The sequence below is a fragment of the Desmodus rotundus genome, chromosome 4 (genome assembly GCF_022682495.2).
Source record: "Desmodus rotundus isolate HL8 chromosome 4, HLdesRot8A.1, whole genome shotgun sequence".
Lineage (NCBI taxonomy): Eukaryota > Metazoa > Chordata > Mammalia > Chiroptera > Phyllostomidae > Desmodus > Desmodus rotundus.
This window is the reverse complement of record NC_071390.1, coordinates 75424435-75441572: the sequence shown is the minus strand read 5'-3', so window position 1 is coordinate 75441572 and position 17138 is coordinate 75424435. Positions and strand designations below refer to the sequence as shown.

The window sequence follows — 17138 nt, the reverse complement described above, 5'->3', positions numbered from 1 at the left end:
TTCACAGAACTAAGACAAATAATTCTAAAATTTATATGGAAAAATAAAGAATTTTTTTAACATTTCTTTATTGTGAAATATCACACACATAAAGAAAAGTGCTTATACCTATGCATGTGAGTTAATATAATTTTTTAAATATATTTATCGATTATGCTATTACAGTTGTCCCATTTCCCCCCCTTCACTCCACTCCATGCTGCCCATCCTCTCCCTCCCACATTCCCCTAATAGTTCATGTCCATGGGTCATACTTATAAGTTCTTTGGCTTCTACATTTCCTATAGTATTCTTACCCTCCCCCTATCTATTTTGTACCTACCATTTATGCTATTTATTCTCTGTACTTTTTCCCCCTCTCTCCCCCTCCCACTCCCCTGTTGATAATCCTCCATGTGATCTCCATTTCTGTGGTTCTGTTCCTGTTCTAGTCGTTTGCTTAGTTTGCTTTTGTTTTTGTTTTACATGTGGTTGTTAATAACTGTCAGTTTGCTGTCATTTTTACTGTTCATATTTTTGATCTTCTTTTTCTTAGATAAATCCCTTTAACATTACATATAATAAGGGCTTGGTGATGATGAACTCCTTTAACTTGACCTTATCTGAGAAGCACTTTATCTGCCCTTCCATTCTAAATGATACCTTTGCTGGATACAGTAAACTTGGATGTAGGCCCTTGCCATTCATGACTTTGAATACTTCTTGCCAGCCCCTTCTTGCCAGTAAGGTCTGTTTTGAGAAATCAGCTGACAGTCTTATGGGAACTCCTTTCTAGGGAACTGTCTCCTTTTCTCTTGCTGCTTCTAAGATTCTCTCCTTATTTTTCATCTTGGGTAATGTAATTATGATGTGCCTTGTTGTGTTCCTTCTTGGGTCCAGCTTCTTTGGGACTCTCTGAGCTTCCTGGACTTCCTGGAAGTCTATTTGCTTGGCCAGACTGGGGAAGTTCTCCTTCATTATTTGTTCAAATAAGTTTTCAATTTTTTGTTCTTCCTCTTCTCCTTCTGGCACCCCTATAATTCGGATGTTGGAACGTTTCAAGATGTCCTGGAGGTTCCTAAGCCTCTCCTCATTTTTCCGAATTCTTGTTTCTTCATTCTTTTCTGGTTGGATGTTTCTTTCTTCCTTCTGGTCCACACCATTGATTTGAGTCCCAGTTTCCTTCGCATCACTATTGGTTCCCTGTACATTTTTCTTTGTTTCTCTTAGCATAGCCTTCATTTTTTCATCTAGTTTGCGATCAAATTCAACCAATTCTGTTAGCTTCCTGATTACCAGTGTTTTGAACTGTGCATCTGGTAGGTTGGCTATCTGTTCACTGCTTAGTTGAATTATTTCTGGGGCTTTGACCTGTTCTTTCATTTGGGCTTTTTTTTTTTTTTTTTTTTTTTTTTTTGGTCTTGGTGCACCTGTTAAGTAAATGGGCGGACGGAGCCTTAGGTGTTCACCAGGGTGGGGTAACGCTGGTTGCAGCGCTGTGATGCTGTACGTGGGGGAGGGGCTGAGAGGGAGCAATGGCACCTGCTCCACTCTCCACCGGATTTCAGTCACTCCCTCTGCTACCCACAATCAAACTGGGCCCCTCTGGTGCTGATTCCCGAGTGGGCGGGCTTGTGCATGCTCTAGGCCCCTGTGGGTCTCTCCAACGACCTCTCCTGTGAGGCTGGGAGTTTCTCCTGCTGGCTCCTCAACCCCCACGGGTGTTTTCAATCAGAGGTTTGAGGCTTTATTTCCCAGAACTGGAGCCCTGGGTTGTGTGGTCTTATCTATACGCAAATGTGGGGCCGCAGGGTCTGCTAGCAGTTGCACTGCCTGCCGCGTTTGTCCCACAATCCGCCAGTCTCTGGGTCCAGCAGCGTTGTCACAAGTCCCGTCCACCCTGGCTGCCCTTCTCCGCCCCTCCTACCGGTCTGGATGAATGTTTCTTCCTTATCTCCTTGGACTTCTGTGCTGTTCGATTTTCTGTCAGTTCTGGTTGTTTTTTGTTTTTACATTGTTGTCCTTTTGGTTGTGCAAGAAGGCACAGTGTGTCTACCTATGCCTCCATCTTGGCTTCCAAAAGAACTTTTTAATAGCCACAACAATATTGACAAAGAATGGAGTTAGAGGCGTCACACTACTTGATATCAAAATATACTACAAGGCCATAGTAATCAAAACAGCATGCTACTGGCATGAAAACAGACACATAGATCATTGGAACAGAATGGAAAGCCTAGAAATAAACCCATACTTCTACAGTTAATTAATATTTAGCAAAGGAGGCAAGAACATAAAATGGGCTAAAGACAGTCTATTCAACTAATGGCATTGGGATAGCTGGACAGAATATGGACAAAAGTGAACTAGACCACTTTTTTACACCATATGCAAAAATAAACTTAAAATGATTAAAGGCAAATACAAGACCCAAAACCATAAAACTCCTAGGATAAAACATAAGCAGTCAACTTTTTGACGTTGCTCTTTACAATATTTTTTGGATATATTTCTTCAGGCAAGGGAAACAAATGAAAAAATAAACAAATGGGACTACACCAAATTACAAAATTTTTGCACAACAAAGGAACCGTCAACAAAACAAAAGATCACCTACTGAATGGGAAAAGATAATTGCCAAGATACACTAGATGAAGGCTTAATATCCAAAATTTATAAAGAAATACAAATTAACACCAAAAACAAACAAACAATCCAATTAAAAAACAGGGTATTTTCATTTCTTAAAATGCAACAGCTGGGATGAATTTTTTTTATCATTATTACTTGAAATAATAAAATGGGCTTCATTTATTTTTAAAAAATGAGCAGAGGATCTAAGAGGACATGGAGATGGCCAGTAGACATATGAAATGATGCCCAATGTCATTAATTGTCGGATAGATGCAAATTAAAATCACAGTGAGATACCAGCTCATACCTGTCAGAATGACTGTCATCCATAAAAGAACAAACAAGTGTTGGCCAGGATGTGGAAAAAATAGGAGCCTCGCACTATTGATGGGATTGCAAATTGGTACAGCCACTATTTAAAACATATGGATATTCTTCAAAAAATAAAAATAAAACTACCTTATGACTCAACAATTCCACTTCTGGGTATTTATCTGAAGAAATCCATAACACAAAGTTAAAAGTATTTTTGCATCTCTATGATACTGCAGTGTTATTGGTAATAGCCAAGATATGGAAGCAACCTAAATGTCCATCAGTAGATGAGTAGATAAAGGAGCTGTGGTATAGATATAGATATAGATATAGATAGATAGATATGAATATATATATGAATATTATTAGTCATAAAAAGGAATGAAATACTAATGAAATACTACCATTTACAACTACATGGACATACATAGAGTATACTATGCTAAGTGAAAAAAAGTCAGATAAAAAGACAAACACCATATGATTTTACATATATGTGGAATCTAAAAAAAAATAAATGAACAAACAAAATAGAGAGACTCATAGATACAGAGAACAAACTAATGGTTAACATATGTGAGCTGGGGTTAAGGGCTAGGTAAAAAAGGTGAAGAGTTTAAGATACACAAATTGCCGCTTACAAAATAGTCATGAGGCTATAAAAGTACAGCATAAGGAATATAATCAATATCATAATAAGTATGTATGGTGCCAGGTGGGCACTACACTTCATGGTGATCACTTTCTAAGTTACATAAATGTCTAACCACTATGCTGTATATCTTGTACTTAAAACTAAGATAATATTGCACGTTGACTGTAATTGAAAAATATAAAAATTAAAATTGAAAAATGTAAGTAGAGCCTGGAATATTTGTACATGCATCTTACAAAATATAGACTGTATTTCTAAATAGTGTACACAATATCTGTATATGCTAATTTCCTAGTGATTATTAGTGTGTGCTTTGGGGGAGTTGAGAAAGTTGAAACTAGCTACATTTCTACATTTGTCATAATTCTGCTCAGTATCTAAGCACAATTACAATGTCAAATTTTTATTGAGAAAGCAGCAGTTACCAGACATTACTACTACTGGCCATAAGCTATTAGAGAACAGACCCCCACACTTGTCTGGTTCTCAATCATCAAGAGAAGTGTACATTATTTTCAGTCTCATAAAGTGAAATGCAATGCCCAAAACTGTAAAACATTAAACAGATTGCAAAAATGAGTAACAAGCTGAAAAAAAATAGACCAAACTTAATTTAAAGATCAAAAGCAGTCTTTGATTAATGTCAAATACCTTTCATCCACAAACTCACATATGAGAATCCCTGCTGGCAGTGGAATTCAGTCCTCTGGGAGTTTAGGTAAAATGACCCCAGGATATCTAAGACAAGTCCTCTCAGACACCTGATCTGGAGAGGGTCAGTCTTTAAAGAAAAAAAAGGACAATATTGTACTAAAAGTGAATGTGTTGGGATTATCTTTGGGAGGAAAACTTGTAATGTGAACTAAGAAAACTTAGTAAGTACTAAGAATATAATAGAATTCATGATAAGTGGGTTCTCTAGCACCTTGAAAACGAGGAGAAAAACAGTTCATGCAATATCTCTACAATCAAATTTCTCAACTACAGGGTCATGAATCAATAACCATGATAATTTAAAACTTTTTAGAAAAATTATGTTTATGTAGATAACAATGTAGAAAAATGCTAAGGCAGTCAACTCTATTTGGCAAATATAGATCAAACACCCAAACAAAACAGTCCCCAGTGGATTCTCCAAATTCCAAGTCTATTTAGCTCCTGAAAGAGGTCAACCATGTTCCTGGCATTCTTGCAACAGAGCAGAGTTTTCTTCAAAAGTGTTAGCAGATTCAACAGCCAGAGGCTTGAGAATACATTTCAGGGGAGAGATAATAATCCTTGGATTTTTTTTTCAGCACCTACATCTGGACCAACCACTCCCAATGGGAACCTGCTGGATGAATGTGATGACGACCAGGCCAACTGCCACAGTGGAACAGGTGATGACTTCCAGCTCACAGGTGCAGAAACCATCTTCATCCCATTGCTGTGCCATTTCAGTTCATGCCATTGTGTGCCGTTGTCAAGAGCAGCTAATTAATGCCTATTCATGGTTGCATATCTCCTCGTGTTGGTGGTCATCAGGGTGATGGCAGGGCTGCCCCAGCAGAGGCAGGCTTGCCAGAGGCACACATCCTGTTTCTCCATGTGGTCTGTATAAACAATTTGTTGTTAATAGCCATGGTCATTTGAAATGATAATGTTTAGCCATTTTCAGAGCCAACACTAGGACTATCTTAATAGCGTAAGAATTTCTGCATGGTTAAAAGTGCTGGATCTTCACCTCATCTTCAGTACCACCACACCACCCATAACAAATTAATTACAAAACCACACTTTGGAATGTTTATTGCTATTTTCTAGTGAGGATAAAATATTTTGAGAGCATCATTTAACTAATTGATGAAATTAGGCTTATATTTGAAATGCATCTTTTAAATTAGGATTTTTTTGTTTTCATTTTTTAAATTTTATATTTCATTTTATCTTATTTTTTTTATTTTTATTGTTATTCAGTTACAGTTGTATGCCCTTTCTCCCCATCTCTTCACCCCACCCCAGCCGAACACCCCTCCCTCCCCCACCTCCACCCTCCCCCTTGATTTTGTCCATGTGTCCTTTATAGTAGTTCCTGTAATCCCCTCACCCCACTGTCCCCTCCCCACTCCCCCATGGCTATTGTTAGATTGTTCTTAACTTCAATGTCTCTGGTTCTATTTCATTTGCTTTTTTCTTCTATTGATTATGTTCCAGTAAAGGTGAGATCATATGGTATTTGTCCCTCACTGTCTGGCTTATTTCACTTAGCATAATGCTTTCCAGTTCCATCCAGGCTATTGAAAAGGATATAAGATCCTTCTTTCTCTCTGCTGTGTAGAATTCCATTGGGTAAGGGTACCATGGTTTTTGGATCCACTCATTTGCTGATGGGCACTTAGATTGCTTCCAGTACTTGGCTATTGTGAATTGTGCTGCTATGAAATTTGGGATGCGTAGGTTCTTTTGGATTGGTATTTCAGGGTTCTTAGGGTATAATCCCAGCAGCGGAATTGCTGGGTCAAAGGGCAGTTCCATTTTTAGTTTTCTGAGGAAATTCCATACTGTTTTCCACAGTGGCCTCACCAGTCTGCATTCCCACCAACAATGTACTAGGGTTCCCTTTTCTCCGCATCCTCTCCAACATTTGTTTTTGGATTTGTTTATGTTGGCCACTCTGACAAACTGGTGTGAGATGGTACCTCACTGTGGTTTTAATTTGCATCTCCCTGATGGCTAGTGATGCTGAGCATCTTTTCATATGTCTCTGGGCTCTCTGTATGTCTTCCTTGGAGAAGTGTCTGTTCAAGTCCTTTGCCCATTTTTTAATTGGGTTGTTTGTCTTCCTGGAGTGCAGTTGTGTGAGTACCTTATATATATTGGATATCAGGCCCTTGTCTGAGGTATCATTAGCAAATATGTTTTCCCATATGGTTGGTTCTCTTTTTATTTTAATGCTGTTTTCTTTAGCCATGCAGAAGCTTTTTATTTTGATGAGGTCCCATCTGTTTATTCTTTCCTTTATGTCCCTTGCTTTAGGGGACGTGTCTTTGAGGATTTTGTTGCATGGAATGTCTGAGATTTTCCTGCCAATGTTTTCCTCTAGGACTTTTGTGGTGTTATGACTTATATTTAAGTCCTTTATCCATCTCGAATTTATTTGTGTATGGCGTAGGTTGGTGATCGAGTTTCATTTTTTTGCATGTAGCTGTCCAGATCTCCCAACACCATTTGTTGAAGAGGCTGGTTTTGCTCCATTTTATGCTCCTGCCTCCTTTGTCAAATATTAATTGACTGTAAAGATTTGAGTTTATTTCTGGGCTCTCTGTTCTGTTCCATGGGTCTATGTGCCTGTTTTTCTGACAGTACCAGGCTGTTTTGATTAGAGTGGCCTTGTAATACAGTTTGATATCAGGTATTGTGATCCCTCCTGCTTTGTTCTTCTTTCTCAAAATTGCTGCAGCTATTCAGGGTCGTTTATGGTTCCATATGGATTTCTGTAATGTTTGTTCTATATCTGTGAAATATGTCATGGGTACTCTAATAGGGATTGCATTGAATCTATAAATTGCTTTGGGTAGTATAGCCATTTTGATGATGTTAATTCTTCCAGTGTTGAGCATGGTACATGCTTCCATTTGTTTGTGTCTTCCTTAATTTCTTTCTTCAGTGTTGTGTAGTTTTCTGAGGACAGGTCTTTTACCTCCTTCGGTAAGTTTATTCCTAGGTACATTATTTTTCTTGTTGCTATATCAAATGAGATTTTTTCCTATTTCTGTTACTGCTTTTTCATTGTTGCTATACAGCAATGCCTTTAATTTCTTAGTGTTGACTTTGTATCCAGCTATTTTGCCAAATTCATTTATTAGGTCAAGTAGTTTTTTAGTGGAGTCTAAGGGATTTTCCATGTACACTATCACGTCATCTGCAAACAATGACAGTTTCATTTCCTCCTTTCCAATTTGGATGCCTTTTGTTTCTTTTTCTTGTCTGATTGCTGTTGCTAAGATTTCCAATACTATGTTGAATAGGAGTGATGAAAGTGGGCATCCTTTTCTCGTTCCTGATCTTAGTGGCAAAGCTTTTAGATTTTGCCCCTTGAATGCAGTGTTGATTATAGGTCTCTCATATATGGCCTTTATTATGTTGAGGAATGCTCCCTCTATTCCCACTTTGCTGAGTGTTTTTATCATAAATGGGTGCTGTACCTTATCAAATGCTGTTTCCGCATCTATTGATATGATCATGTGACTTTTGTCTTTGCTGTTGTTTACGTGATGTATTATGTTTATTGACTTGCGAATATGTACCATCCTTTCATCCCTGGGGTGAATCCCACTTGGTCATGGTGTATGACCTTTTTAATGTATTGCTGGATGCTCTTTGCCAATACTTTGTTGAGAATTTTAGTGTGTATGTTCATCAGCGATATTAGCTTGAAGTTTTCTTTCTTTTTTGTGTCTTTATGTGTTTTTGGAATTAGGATGCTGCTGCCTTCATAAAAAGAGTTTGGGAATCTTCTTTAATTTTGGATTTTTTGGAGTAGTCTGTGAAGTATAGGGGTTAGCTCTTCTTTAAATGCTTTGTAGAATTCTCCTGTGAAATGGTCTGGTCCAAGGCCTTTGTGTGTTGGAAGCTTTTTGATTACTGCTTCAATTTCATCTGCTGTTATTGGTCTTTTCAGCTTTCTGCTTCTTCTTCATTCAGTTTTGGAAGATTATGTTTTTCTAGAAATGTGTCCATTTCACCTAAGCTTTCAAATTTCTTGGCATACAGTTCTTTGTAGTAATTTCTTACAATCCTTTGTATTTCTGTGGTATCAGTTTTAATCTCTCCTCTTTCATTTCTAATTGTGTTTATTTGGGTCCTCTCTCTTTTTTTCTTGATGAGCCTACATAAGGCTTGTCGATTTTGCTTATCTTTCAAAGAACCAGCTCCTAGATTCATTCATCCTTAGAATTGTGCTTTTGGTCTCTATGTCATTTAACTCCACTCTGATCTTGGTTATTTCTTTCCTTCTACTTGCTCTGGGCTGTCTTTGTTGTTGTTCCTCCAGTTCATGTAGGCATAGGATTAGGTTGTTTGTTTGCAATGTTTCTATCTTTTTAAGGTAAGCCTGTAATATTATGAACTTCTCTCTCAGGACTGCCTTTGCTGTGTCCCATAGGTTTTGGGTTGTTGTGAGTTCATTTTCATTTCTTTCCAGAAAGTTTTTGATTTCTTCCCTGATCTCGTTCTTGACCCATTCATTGTTTAATAGCGTGCTATTCAGTCTCCATGTTTTTGAGTGTGTTGATTTTTGCCTTTGGGGTTGGCTTCTAATTTCATCCCTTGGTGGTCAGAGAAAATGCTTGGTATGATTTCAATTTTCTTGAATTTGTTGAGGCTTGTTTTGTGTCCTATCATGTGGTCTATCTTTGAAAATGTTCCATGTACACTTGAAAAAAAATGTGTGTTTTGCTTCTTTGGGATGAAAAGCTCTCTCTATATATCAGTTAATTCCATTTCATCTAGGGTATTGTTAAGTGACACTATATCCTTGTTGATATTTTGTTTGGAAGACCTGTCCATTTTTGATAGTGGGGTGTTAAAGTCCCCTACTATAATTGTGTTGCTGTCAATATCTTTCTTGAAGTCCTCCAAGATTTTCTTTATGTATTTGGGTGCTCCTGTGTTGGGTGCATATATTTTTACAATGTTTATGTCTTCTTGGTGGATTCTTCCTTTGAGTATTATGAAATGACCTTCTGGGTCTCTCTTTATGGCCCTTCTTTTGAAGTCTATTTTGTCTGATATGAGTATTGCTACCCCAGCTTTCTTTCCTATTCGTTTGCTTGGAAAATTTGTGTCCAGCCCTTCATTTTCAGTATGTGTAGGTCTTTTGTTCTAGTTGGGTCTCTTGTAGGCAGCATATGTGTGGGTCATGCTTTCTTATCCATTCAGCTATTCTGTGTCTTTTGATTGGAGCATTAAATCCATTTACATATAAGGTTATTATCGATAGGTAGTTATTCATTGCCATTTTTTCATACTTGTATTCCTCTCTCTCTCTCTTTTCCTTCCTTTCCTTAAAGCAGTCCCTTTAGCATCTCTTGCAGAGCTGGTTTGGTGGAGGTGTATTCTTTTAGACTTCTTTTGTCTTGGAAGCTCTTTATTTGGCCTTCTATCTTTATTGAGAGCCTTGCTGGGTAAAGTAACCTTGGTTGCCGGCCTCTGGTTCTAATTACTTGGAATATTTTTTGCCATTCTCTTCTGGCTTGGAGTGTTTCCATTGAGAAGTCAGTTGCTAACCTTATTGGGTCTCCCTTGTATGTTACTTCCTGTTTCTCCCTCGCTGCCTTCAAGATCCTCTGTTTGTCTTGGAATTTTGCCATTTTAATTACCATATGTCTTGCAGTGGGCCTCTTTGGGTTCCTCTTGTTTGGGACTCTCTGTGTTTCCTGGATTGGTGTGACTATTTCTCCCATCAAATTAGGGAAGTTTTCCATCATTACTTTTTCAAACAGGTTTTCTATCCCTTCCTCTTCTTCTTCTCCTTCTGGTATCCCTATTATATGGATATTATTAGGTTTCATGTTGTCCTGCATTTCATTTAACCCCTCTTCATTCTTTCTGAGCCTCTTTTCCTTTTCTTGCTCTTTCTGGGTGTTTTTTTCTACTTTGTCCTCCAGCTCACTGATCCGTTCCTCTGTTTCATCAAGTCTGCTTTTGATTCCTTCTACTGTGTTCTTCAGTTCAGAAATTGTATTCTTCATTTCCTCTTGGCCCTTGTTGATAGTTTCTATTTCCTTTTTCATGTTGATATAGTTTGCAGTGAGTTCCTTGTAGTTTCCCTGTGGTTTCTGGTAGTTCTCTGTTAGATCAGTGAGCTTCCTGATGACCATTGCTTTGAACTCAGTACCTGAATGTTGACTTGCCTGTATTTCAGTTAGCATTTTTTTGAGGCTTCCTCCCTTCCTTTCATTTGGGGATTTTGTCTTTTGCTTCCCAATGTTTGAGACTCTTCTTGTCAGCCTCTGCTTCTTAATTTGATCTGTTCTGACTCCCTGGGTTTATGGTATGAACTTTTATGGTAGAATGCCAGTGGGATTCAGTGCTGCCATCTCCTTAGTCTCCTGGGCTCACTCTTCTTGATCTGATTTTTATGTGTCTAACAGAGTCTAACTCTGGTCTCTTCAGAGCTCCAGGTTTTTGTCTCACCTGTGGGAAAAGGAGAAAGAAGAAAAAGAAAAAAAAAAGGAAGGAAAGAAAAAGAGAATAAGAAAGGAATGGAAGGAAGGAAGGGAGGGAGGAAGAAGGAATAAAAAAAAAAGCTCGGAGGAAAGATAAGAAGAAGGAATTTTAACAAAAATTAATATAAAAAAGTAAAGAAGGCAGGAAGAAGGAATAAGATAGTAAAGGATGAAAGGAAGGAGGAATAAAAAAAAGAAAGAAGGACAGAAAGGAAGAGGGCATTTAGGGGGAAAGGAGAAAAAAGAAAGAGAGAGAGAGAAGAAAGGGAAAAAAAAAGTCTTCTGCTGGCTTTAAACAGTTCAGGGTAGTTCTGCTGGTCTTCCTGTCTGTGAAATGGGAGGGGGTGGTTGGAGGGATTGGTTTCCCTATTCTCCCTTCCTGAGCCACACTCTTGGCTGTTGTTCAGCCTCCAGTCCAGTTCCTCAGGGTCCTTCTGCTCCACCCTAGTCCTTTAGTTCACCAGTTGTGCTGTCCCTGAGGTGCACCAATCAGGGGCAACTCACACTCCACCTTCTTGCTCTTTGCTGTCCTAGATGCTAGAGGCCCTATGTCCTCCTTCAGGGTAGTTCAGCCCCCTACTGAGTCAAGTCTTTCTGGGGACTGCAGTCTCCCCTAGCCCTGCAGCTTCCCTCTGTTGGGCGTTCTGCCTTCCTCCTAGAGAACAAGTAGGCCCTGCAGGGCTCTGTGTTCCGGGGCTAGGTGGGAGTTGTTTAGTCCCCGGTGCTTCAGGTGTGGTCACCCCTGGGCAGCCAGGCCATTGATCGGGTTGCGCCGCCAATCCCTGGCTTAGGGTCTGTGCCGCCATTCCCTGGATTTGGTTCTGTGCGCTGGGCAGCCAGCCGCTGATCTGGGTGTACACCCACCCGAGGTTTCAGGTTTGGGTGCCCACTCGAGGTTTCAGGTTAGGTGCCCAGGCCGCTGATCGAGAAGTGTGCCCAACCAGGCACTTTGGGCGTGTGTGGTCATGCAGCCAAGACGCTGATCAGATTGCGCGCCCACCTGGGGTTTCAGGTGAGGGCCCCAGGCCACTGTTTGGCGTATGCGCCCACTGGGGCACTTTGGGACTGAGGGTCCAGGCAACCAGGTCACTGATCAGGGTGTGCGCCCACCCGGGGTTTCAGGTATGAGCGCCCAGTCCGCTGATCTGGGTGCATGCCAACCAGGCTTCAGGTTTTGCTGGGGCTGCTTATCCCTCATTCACAGTCCAGGGGCTGAGGGGATAGGGGCGCAAGTGGCCACAACTGCTGTGGAGAGTTCTCTAAACAGCCACTGAGTGCCTCTATTTTCTCTTTTTCTTTTTAAGAAATTCTTCCTATTCTAGCCCCCCTGGTCCCAACAAGCACCTGGCCTCTCACACAGCCCAGCCTGGCTCTCTCCCAAGAATCCTACAGCAGACCCTGTGCCCCGGCCGGGGCTTCAGCTGCCCTGTTCCCCACGCTGGTCCCAGGGACCTTATTGTCCTTAAGCACTCTTCTTACCATCTGATCTTTCAATGTCCTCTATCTTTGGTCTCCGATCTTCATATATGCTGGAATACCATTGGCTTTTCACTCTGTGCCTCAGATCAGCTAGGCGTTTCAGTGTTGGTGAGGGGAAGTGCACTACGCTCCCACCTATCTTGCCGCCATCTTCCCTCTTAAGTTAGGATATTGTAAGTCATTTTACATTAAGAGCTTCAACAGAATTAGTTGTCACTTCACATTACTACCAACTAGCAAATAATATATCAGTGCTAGTGTGTGCCAAATGTCTCGCTAATTTAGAGTATTACTCCATAATAGTCTAACACCCTCAAAGCTAGAAAGTGACTTTCTCTTCCACCTGGAATGGCAGAGGAATTGTTAGGCAAGTGGAGGATGGAATTGCACCATTTGGAAATTGGCCGAGACACTAGGATCTTCACCCTATTGTCGTAAAAGGTACTGTGGGACTTTTACTGATTACCTGGGACAAAATGCAGTTCATATAGCATCTGACTCTCATTTTAGATTAAACATGAGACCTTGGATGCAGGTCTGTATTTTTATCCAAAAAGGACTTAAAGAGCCCACATAATTCATTTTCATGGGTGGAACCGAGGGCATTACTATGTAACTTCATAATAATGTATAACGTTATTGGATAGTTCATTCATGTAAAATCTAGAAGGTGTGAGAGAGCTCTGTACTCAGGGATGGCATAAGGAATAAAATTTAGCTCAGAAATTTAGTACCATATAGTGGATTAACACTTAAATCCCACCTCCTAAGGCTGTCTCTGCAAATTTCCAGGTTAATCACTTACATTCACATGGGCAATAAATGTTACATTGCTGTGGACCTTTGAAAACAAAGCTTTTATGTAAATAGCCATAAGCCACAAAAATTACTCTAGTTAACGCAGAAGCATTTTCTTTGTAAGATGTCAAGTTCTAGCTGAAAACCGTACAGCTGATGTTAAAAACAGAGTACCATTCCACGAACCAGGCCCTGTGGAAACCTTCCCAGCATTGCACGTAAACACTGCCACAAACCTCAGGCTTTTTGCAGACCCAATCACACAGCCATAGTGAAATTCCTCATAAAATGTAATGACTGCAATCATCATAGTATACCTTTTTCAATTACCCTCTTGTGGAGAGGGTTCTTTTCTTTATATATTCTGAAGTGGTCAGTTAATATTTCTTAGAACTGTTAGGGTGGGAGGGGATATCCACCTGGCAACCTAAGCCCGCCCCTTATCCTATCAACGTCAGAATATCAGGATGGGTGGGGATATCCGACTGACAGCCGGAGCTCGGAGCTCGAGGGGAACCACCAATGATGGATCGAGGCTTTGTTCCAGGAGACCAATCCCTAGCCCTTGAGAGGAGCCAATCAGAATTTTGGTGTATAAAGCGCCACCATATTCGCTGCTTCTCGCAACTTCTTCGGCCAGCCCCGCACTGCCAGCCCGCTGGAGAATTTCGTCCGGGAACGCAAACCCCAAATAAAGCTCTGTACTGCCTAATTTTGTGGCTGATTGATTGGCTTTATTCTTGGCGGAGCCTAAGAAAACCTTTCAAGAACAAAGCCTCAGATTTACTCCTCATATCTGAGGAGTAGCCAACCATCTCATTTTTGCATCAGTTCATGACTGAATCAATTGAGACTAGAGCCTTTGAATGAAATAGAGCAAGTATGTTAGCCTGGAGCAAATTGTGTGTGGCAACCAGTCACAAACCACAGAAAATGGGTCACTTATAGTGGAAAACTGACAGTCCTTTGCAAGTATAAGGTAATGGTTTATCTATAGCTTTTAAAGTGATTTTTTGTGTACATAGAAAAAAAGTTCATTCTAGTTTCTTTTTAATATATATTACCATGGAAAAGAACAATGTTATTTTCTCAGGCCAGCATATTTGTCTCCATAATTCTATAAATATATGCATAACACTAAGAACTTCTGGGTGCTCATTATGCACACTTTACACCCTCAGCAAGTAGGGATTTTAGAAGGCATATCATGCTTCATGTTCATTTATTGCATTATAACCCAGTTTTCTTAATAAGACTATTTGTTATCCTTTTCTGAAAAAGGGTGTGCTCGTATATAAATGTTTGTGAGGAGTAAAACCATCCCTAAGTCAGGTATCTCTTCACGTGTAAACCAGTCACATCCCAGGCACACACAGCTTGGCATCCTCTTTGCTCACTTTGGCACAGGCTTCACTGTCAGAGCTGCAAACTTTGAGTGTTCAGTACAATAAAAAAAAACTGAAAGCATTCTCACTTTAAACCCAGAGAGGTAGGAACATGGAGATTGGGACCAAGGCTCTCTTCAGCAGTGTTTTGTAGTTTAAAGCAGATGTTGCTTTTATTTCTCCTCCTGGAGTGACCTATTTGTACATAGAGATAAATATTATAGTAAAAGGCTCATTACTTACAAACAACACTGAATTCCAGGTGAAATGTACCAAATGTGTGGAAATGAGGAAAGGTTTTGCTCTCCTGTATTTGCTTGCCAAGGTGAAAATTCACCTCCAAGTTATTCATTTGCAAATGCCTTTGAACTCATAAGATAATGTAATTGCCTTCAAAGGCCCTGGAAGGCCAAATTTCACATTGGATCTGTGTGTACCCAACAGTGGAGTTTGGCTTCCAACCTATAACAAAATTGATAATGCATATTGGTTTTAAAAAGTGAATTTTCACCTTGAGTTTTTCTCCTACAAGACCACCGCAAACTGAATGCTAATGTATTCTGGCATCCCTCCAACCCTGCCATTATAGATTCACCTTCTTAACCCATAATGTGTATAATTCCTTCTTTCTGCTTCACTGAAGCTTTGCATATGTGTGACCACCCAGACGCAACATTTATGGGAGAGCAGAGCTAACATGACTTGGTGCTGCAACCAATTAGCTCAGAAATCTTCAGACCATTCCAAGAGCATGATTCTACAGCTTTGATTCAGGACCTGGATGATTTCTGATCTGTGGGAGCTACAGGACAGGACCAGGTCCCGGGTGCAATAGAGATGATCGCAGATCTTTATTGAATGATACTATTGGAAGGTCTACAATGCCACCTTACACCCTCCTCCAAAACTGTTCGTGACAGTCATGGGCCCACCCCATGCCCTTACCCTGAGTCTGCCCAGAACTTTATCTCTTGGGGTAGCAAATAGATTGTCTCTGACTATGATCTACAGTGCTGGCATTGTTAAAGAGAAATGCATAAACGAGCACCTGAGTAACAAACAGCAAGCCAGTATTTTCCTAGCTTACTGGATTATAAGACTCACCTGAGAATCTTTCAGAAATAGATTTCAAAGGCTGTCCCCTAGAGATTCTGGTTCTCAGTGAGATCTGAGGAGGGTAAGTGGACTGGGAAGTGCAATTCCAAGTGTTCAGGTGATTCTTCTGGTTAGGCAAGTCTAAGACAACTATGATAAAGAGTCGACAATGGAAGAGTTAACAGAGAGAAAGACACAGCCACGTTTCCACACATTCCCCTGACTAGTAACTTCAAAGTTGACCCAAACTGATTGAAAGCTCACATTGTTCAGGGTGTTAGTTGTGCAATCTCCAGTTCCTTGGAACTGTGAAGAAATGTTTCTGTTCTCTCCTTTTCCTGCACCTTCTCCAAACCACATGTCTTTGGGGGGAAATAAATAACTGTTGTAGCAAAAAGAAAAAAAGGATGAACTACCTCCATCCACTTTAAACCATCAGTTTTCAAAATAGATTCTGAGACTAGCCTTGTAACTCCCCTAAAAGCTCATATCTGAAACCTTAGGAAACTCTTTGAAGCTCAGGGTTAGTACCCCAGTCACTGGAGGCACTGGGAGGCCTTTGTTTTCACTGCTGCAGTTGCATGCCATGCCCAGTCTGGGAATCAGGGAATGCCCGTGGAACAAAGTCTCAAACTCTCCGTACCAACTAGATGTTTTATGAATAAATGTGCTGGGTTAAAAAAAAAAAAGGTTATTTGAACTTGAACTTGATAGTGTGACGAGCAAAACTGAAGTAAAACAATGACTATAGCAGGGATTAAAAGAATTTTCTGTGGGAAATATTTGCTTCTCTCAAATGTATGTAAGCATGAAGCATTTCTCACTTTTGTATGTTACTCTTTTGTTTTTCAGGTGGTACCACGATGCTGACCACAGAAAAGCCAACCATAATAGACAGTACAATACAATCAGGTATTAGATAAAATGGAAAATGTGGTAGATTTCCCATATACCTGTCCTCCCCTGCCTCCCCTTCCAAAATAGAGCATTACTGCACTTCTGGGTTTCAGATCCCCTCAAAGTTCTGGAAAAGAGTTGCTGCACAGCATCTGGTCCCCAGGCACAAGCCATAAGCATTGCTTCTCTTCCGTCCACACGTACATGCGGCAGGGAGCGAGATTTCCTGCTCCATCAGGAATTGCCAAACGGTGACAACCCAGCTCTCGGCTGAAGAAACAGGGTAACATACTTTGTTTAAATGCAGCACAGCTAGGACATGGACTGTGTTTGCAAACTGCAGGAAAAGGAAATCTCACAAGCAGCAGCCTGCCTATTTATTTTCATCACCATTCTGCAAAACCGAGACAGGCAAAGTTTGTCAGTTTTGCCTGCCACAGATTTGGCAGTTTTACAACATTTCCAGTGAGCGTGCCACAAAATGGGGTGCAGGAAGCCGCAACCATAATTGTGCATGGGAAGAGGGCCACCCTTGGGAACAGCACCTCCTCATCCTTTTATTAATAGAAAAGTACAATGACCTTTAAAGCCCTTGGTTTACTGTTTATCAAGGCCAACCACAGTTAAATGGTGGCCTCCCTCCTACTCTCCTTTGTATTGTGTTAGTATTCTGTAAAATTCTTCCCCACAGGC

At 40.4% G+C, this 17138-nt stretch overlaps 1 protein-coding gene across 7 annotated transcripts in view; it reads left to right on the top strand.

Annotated features, from left to right (window-relative positions):
• The window catches only part of NRP1 (neuropilin 1), a 181944-nt gene that overhangs the window by 148673 nt on the left and 16133 nt on the right, over positions 1 to 17138 (top strand). For 5 of the 7 annotated variants that reach the window (XM_071221245.1, XM_045183686.3, XM_053922495.2 and 2 more), the window contains 2 exons: positions 4879 to 4983; positions 16401 to 16460. In XM_071221245.1, the coding sequence (XP_071077346.1) occupies positions 4879 to 4983; positions 16401 to 16460 (165 nt within the window). The remainder of the gene's footprint in view (positions 1 to 4878; positions 4984 to 16400; positions 16461 to 17138) is intronic. The other 2 variants (XM_053922497.2, XM_053922496.2) reach the window with 1 other exon arrangement.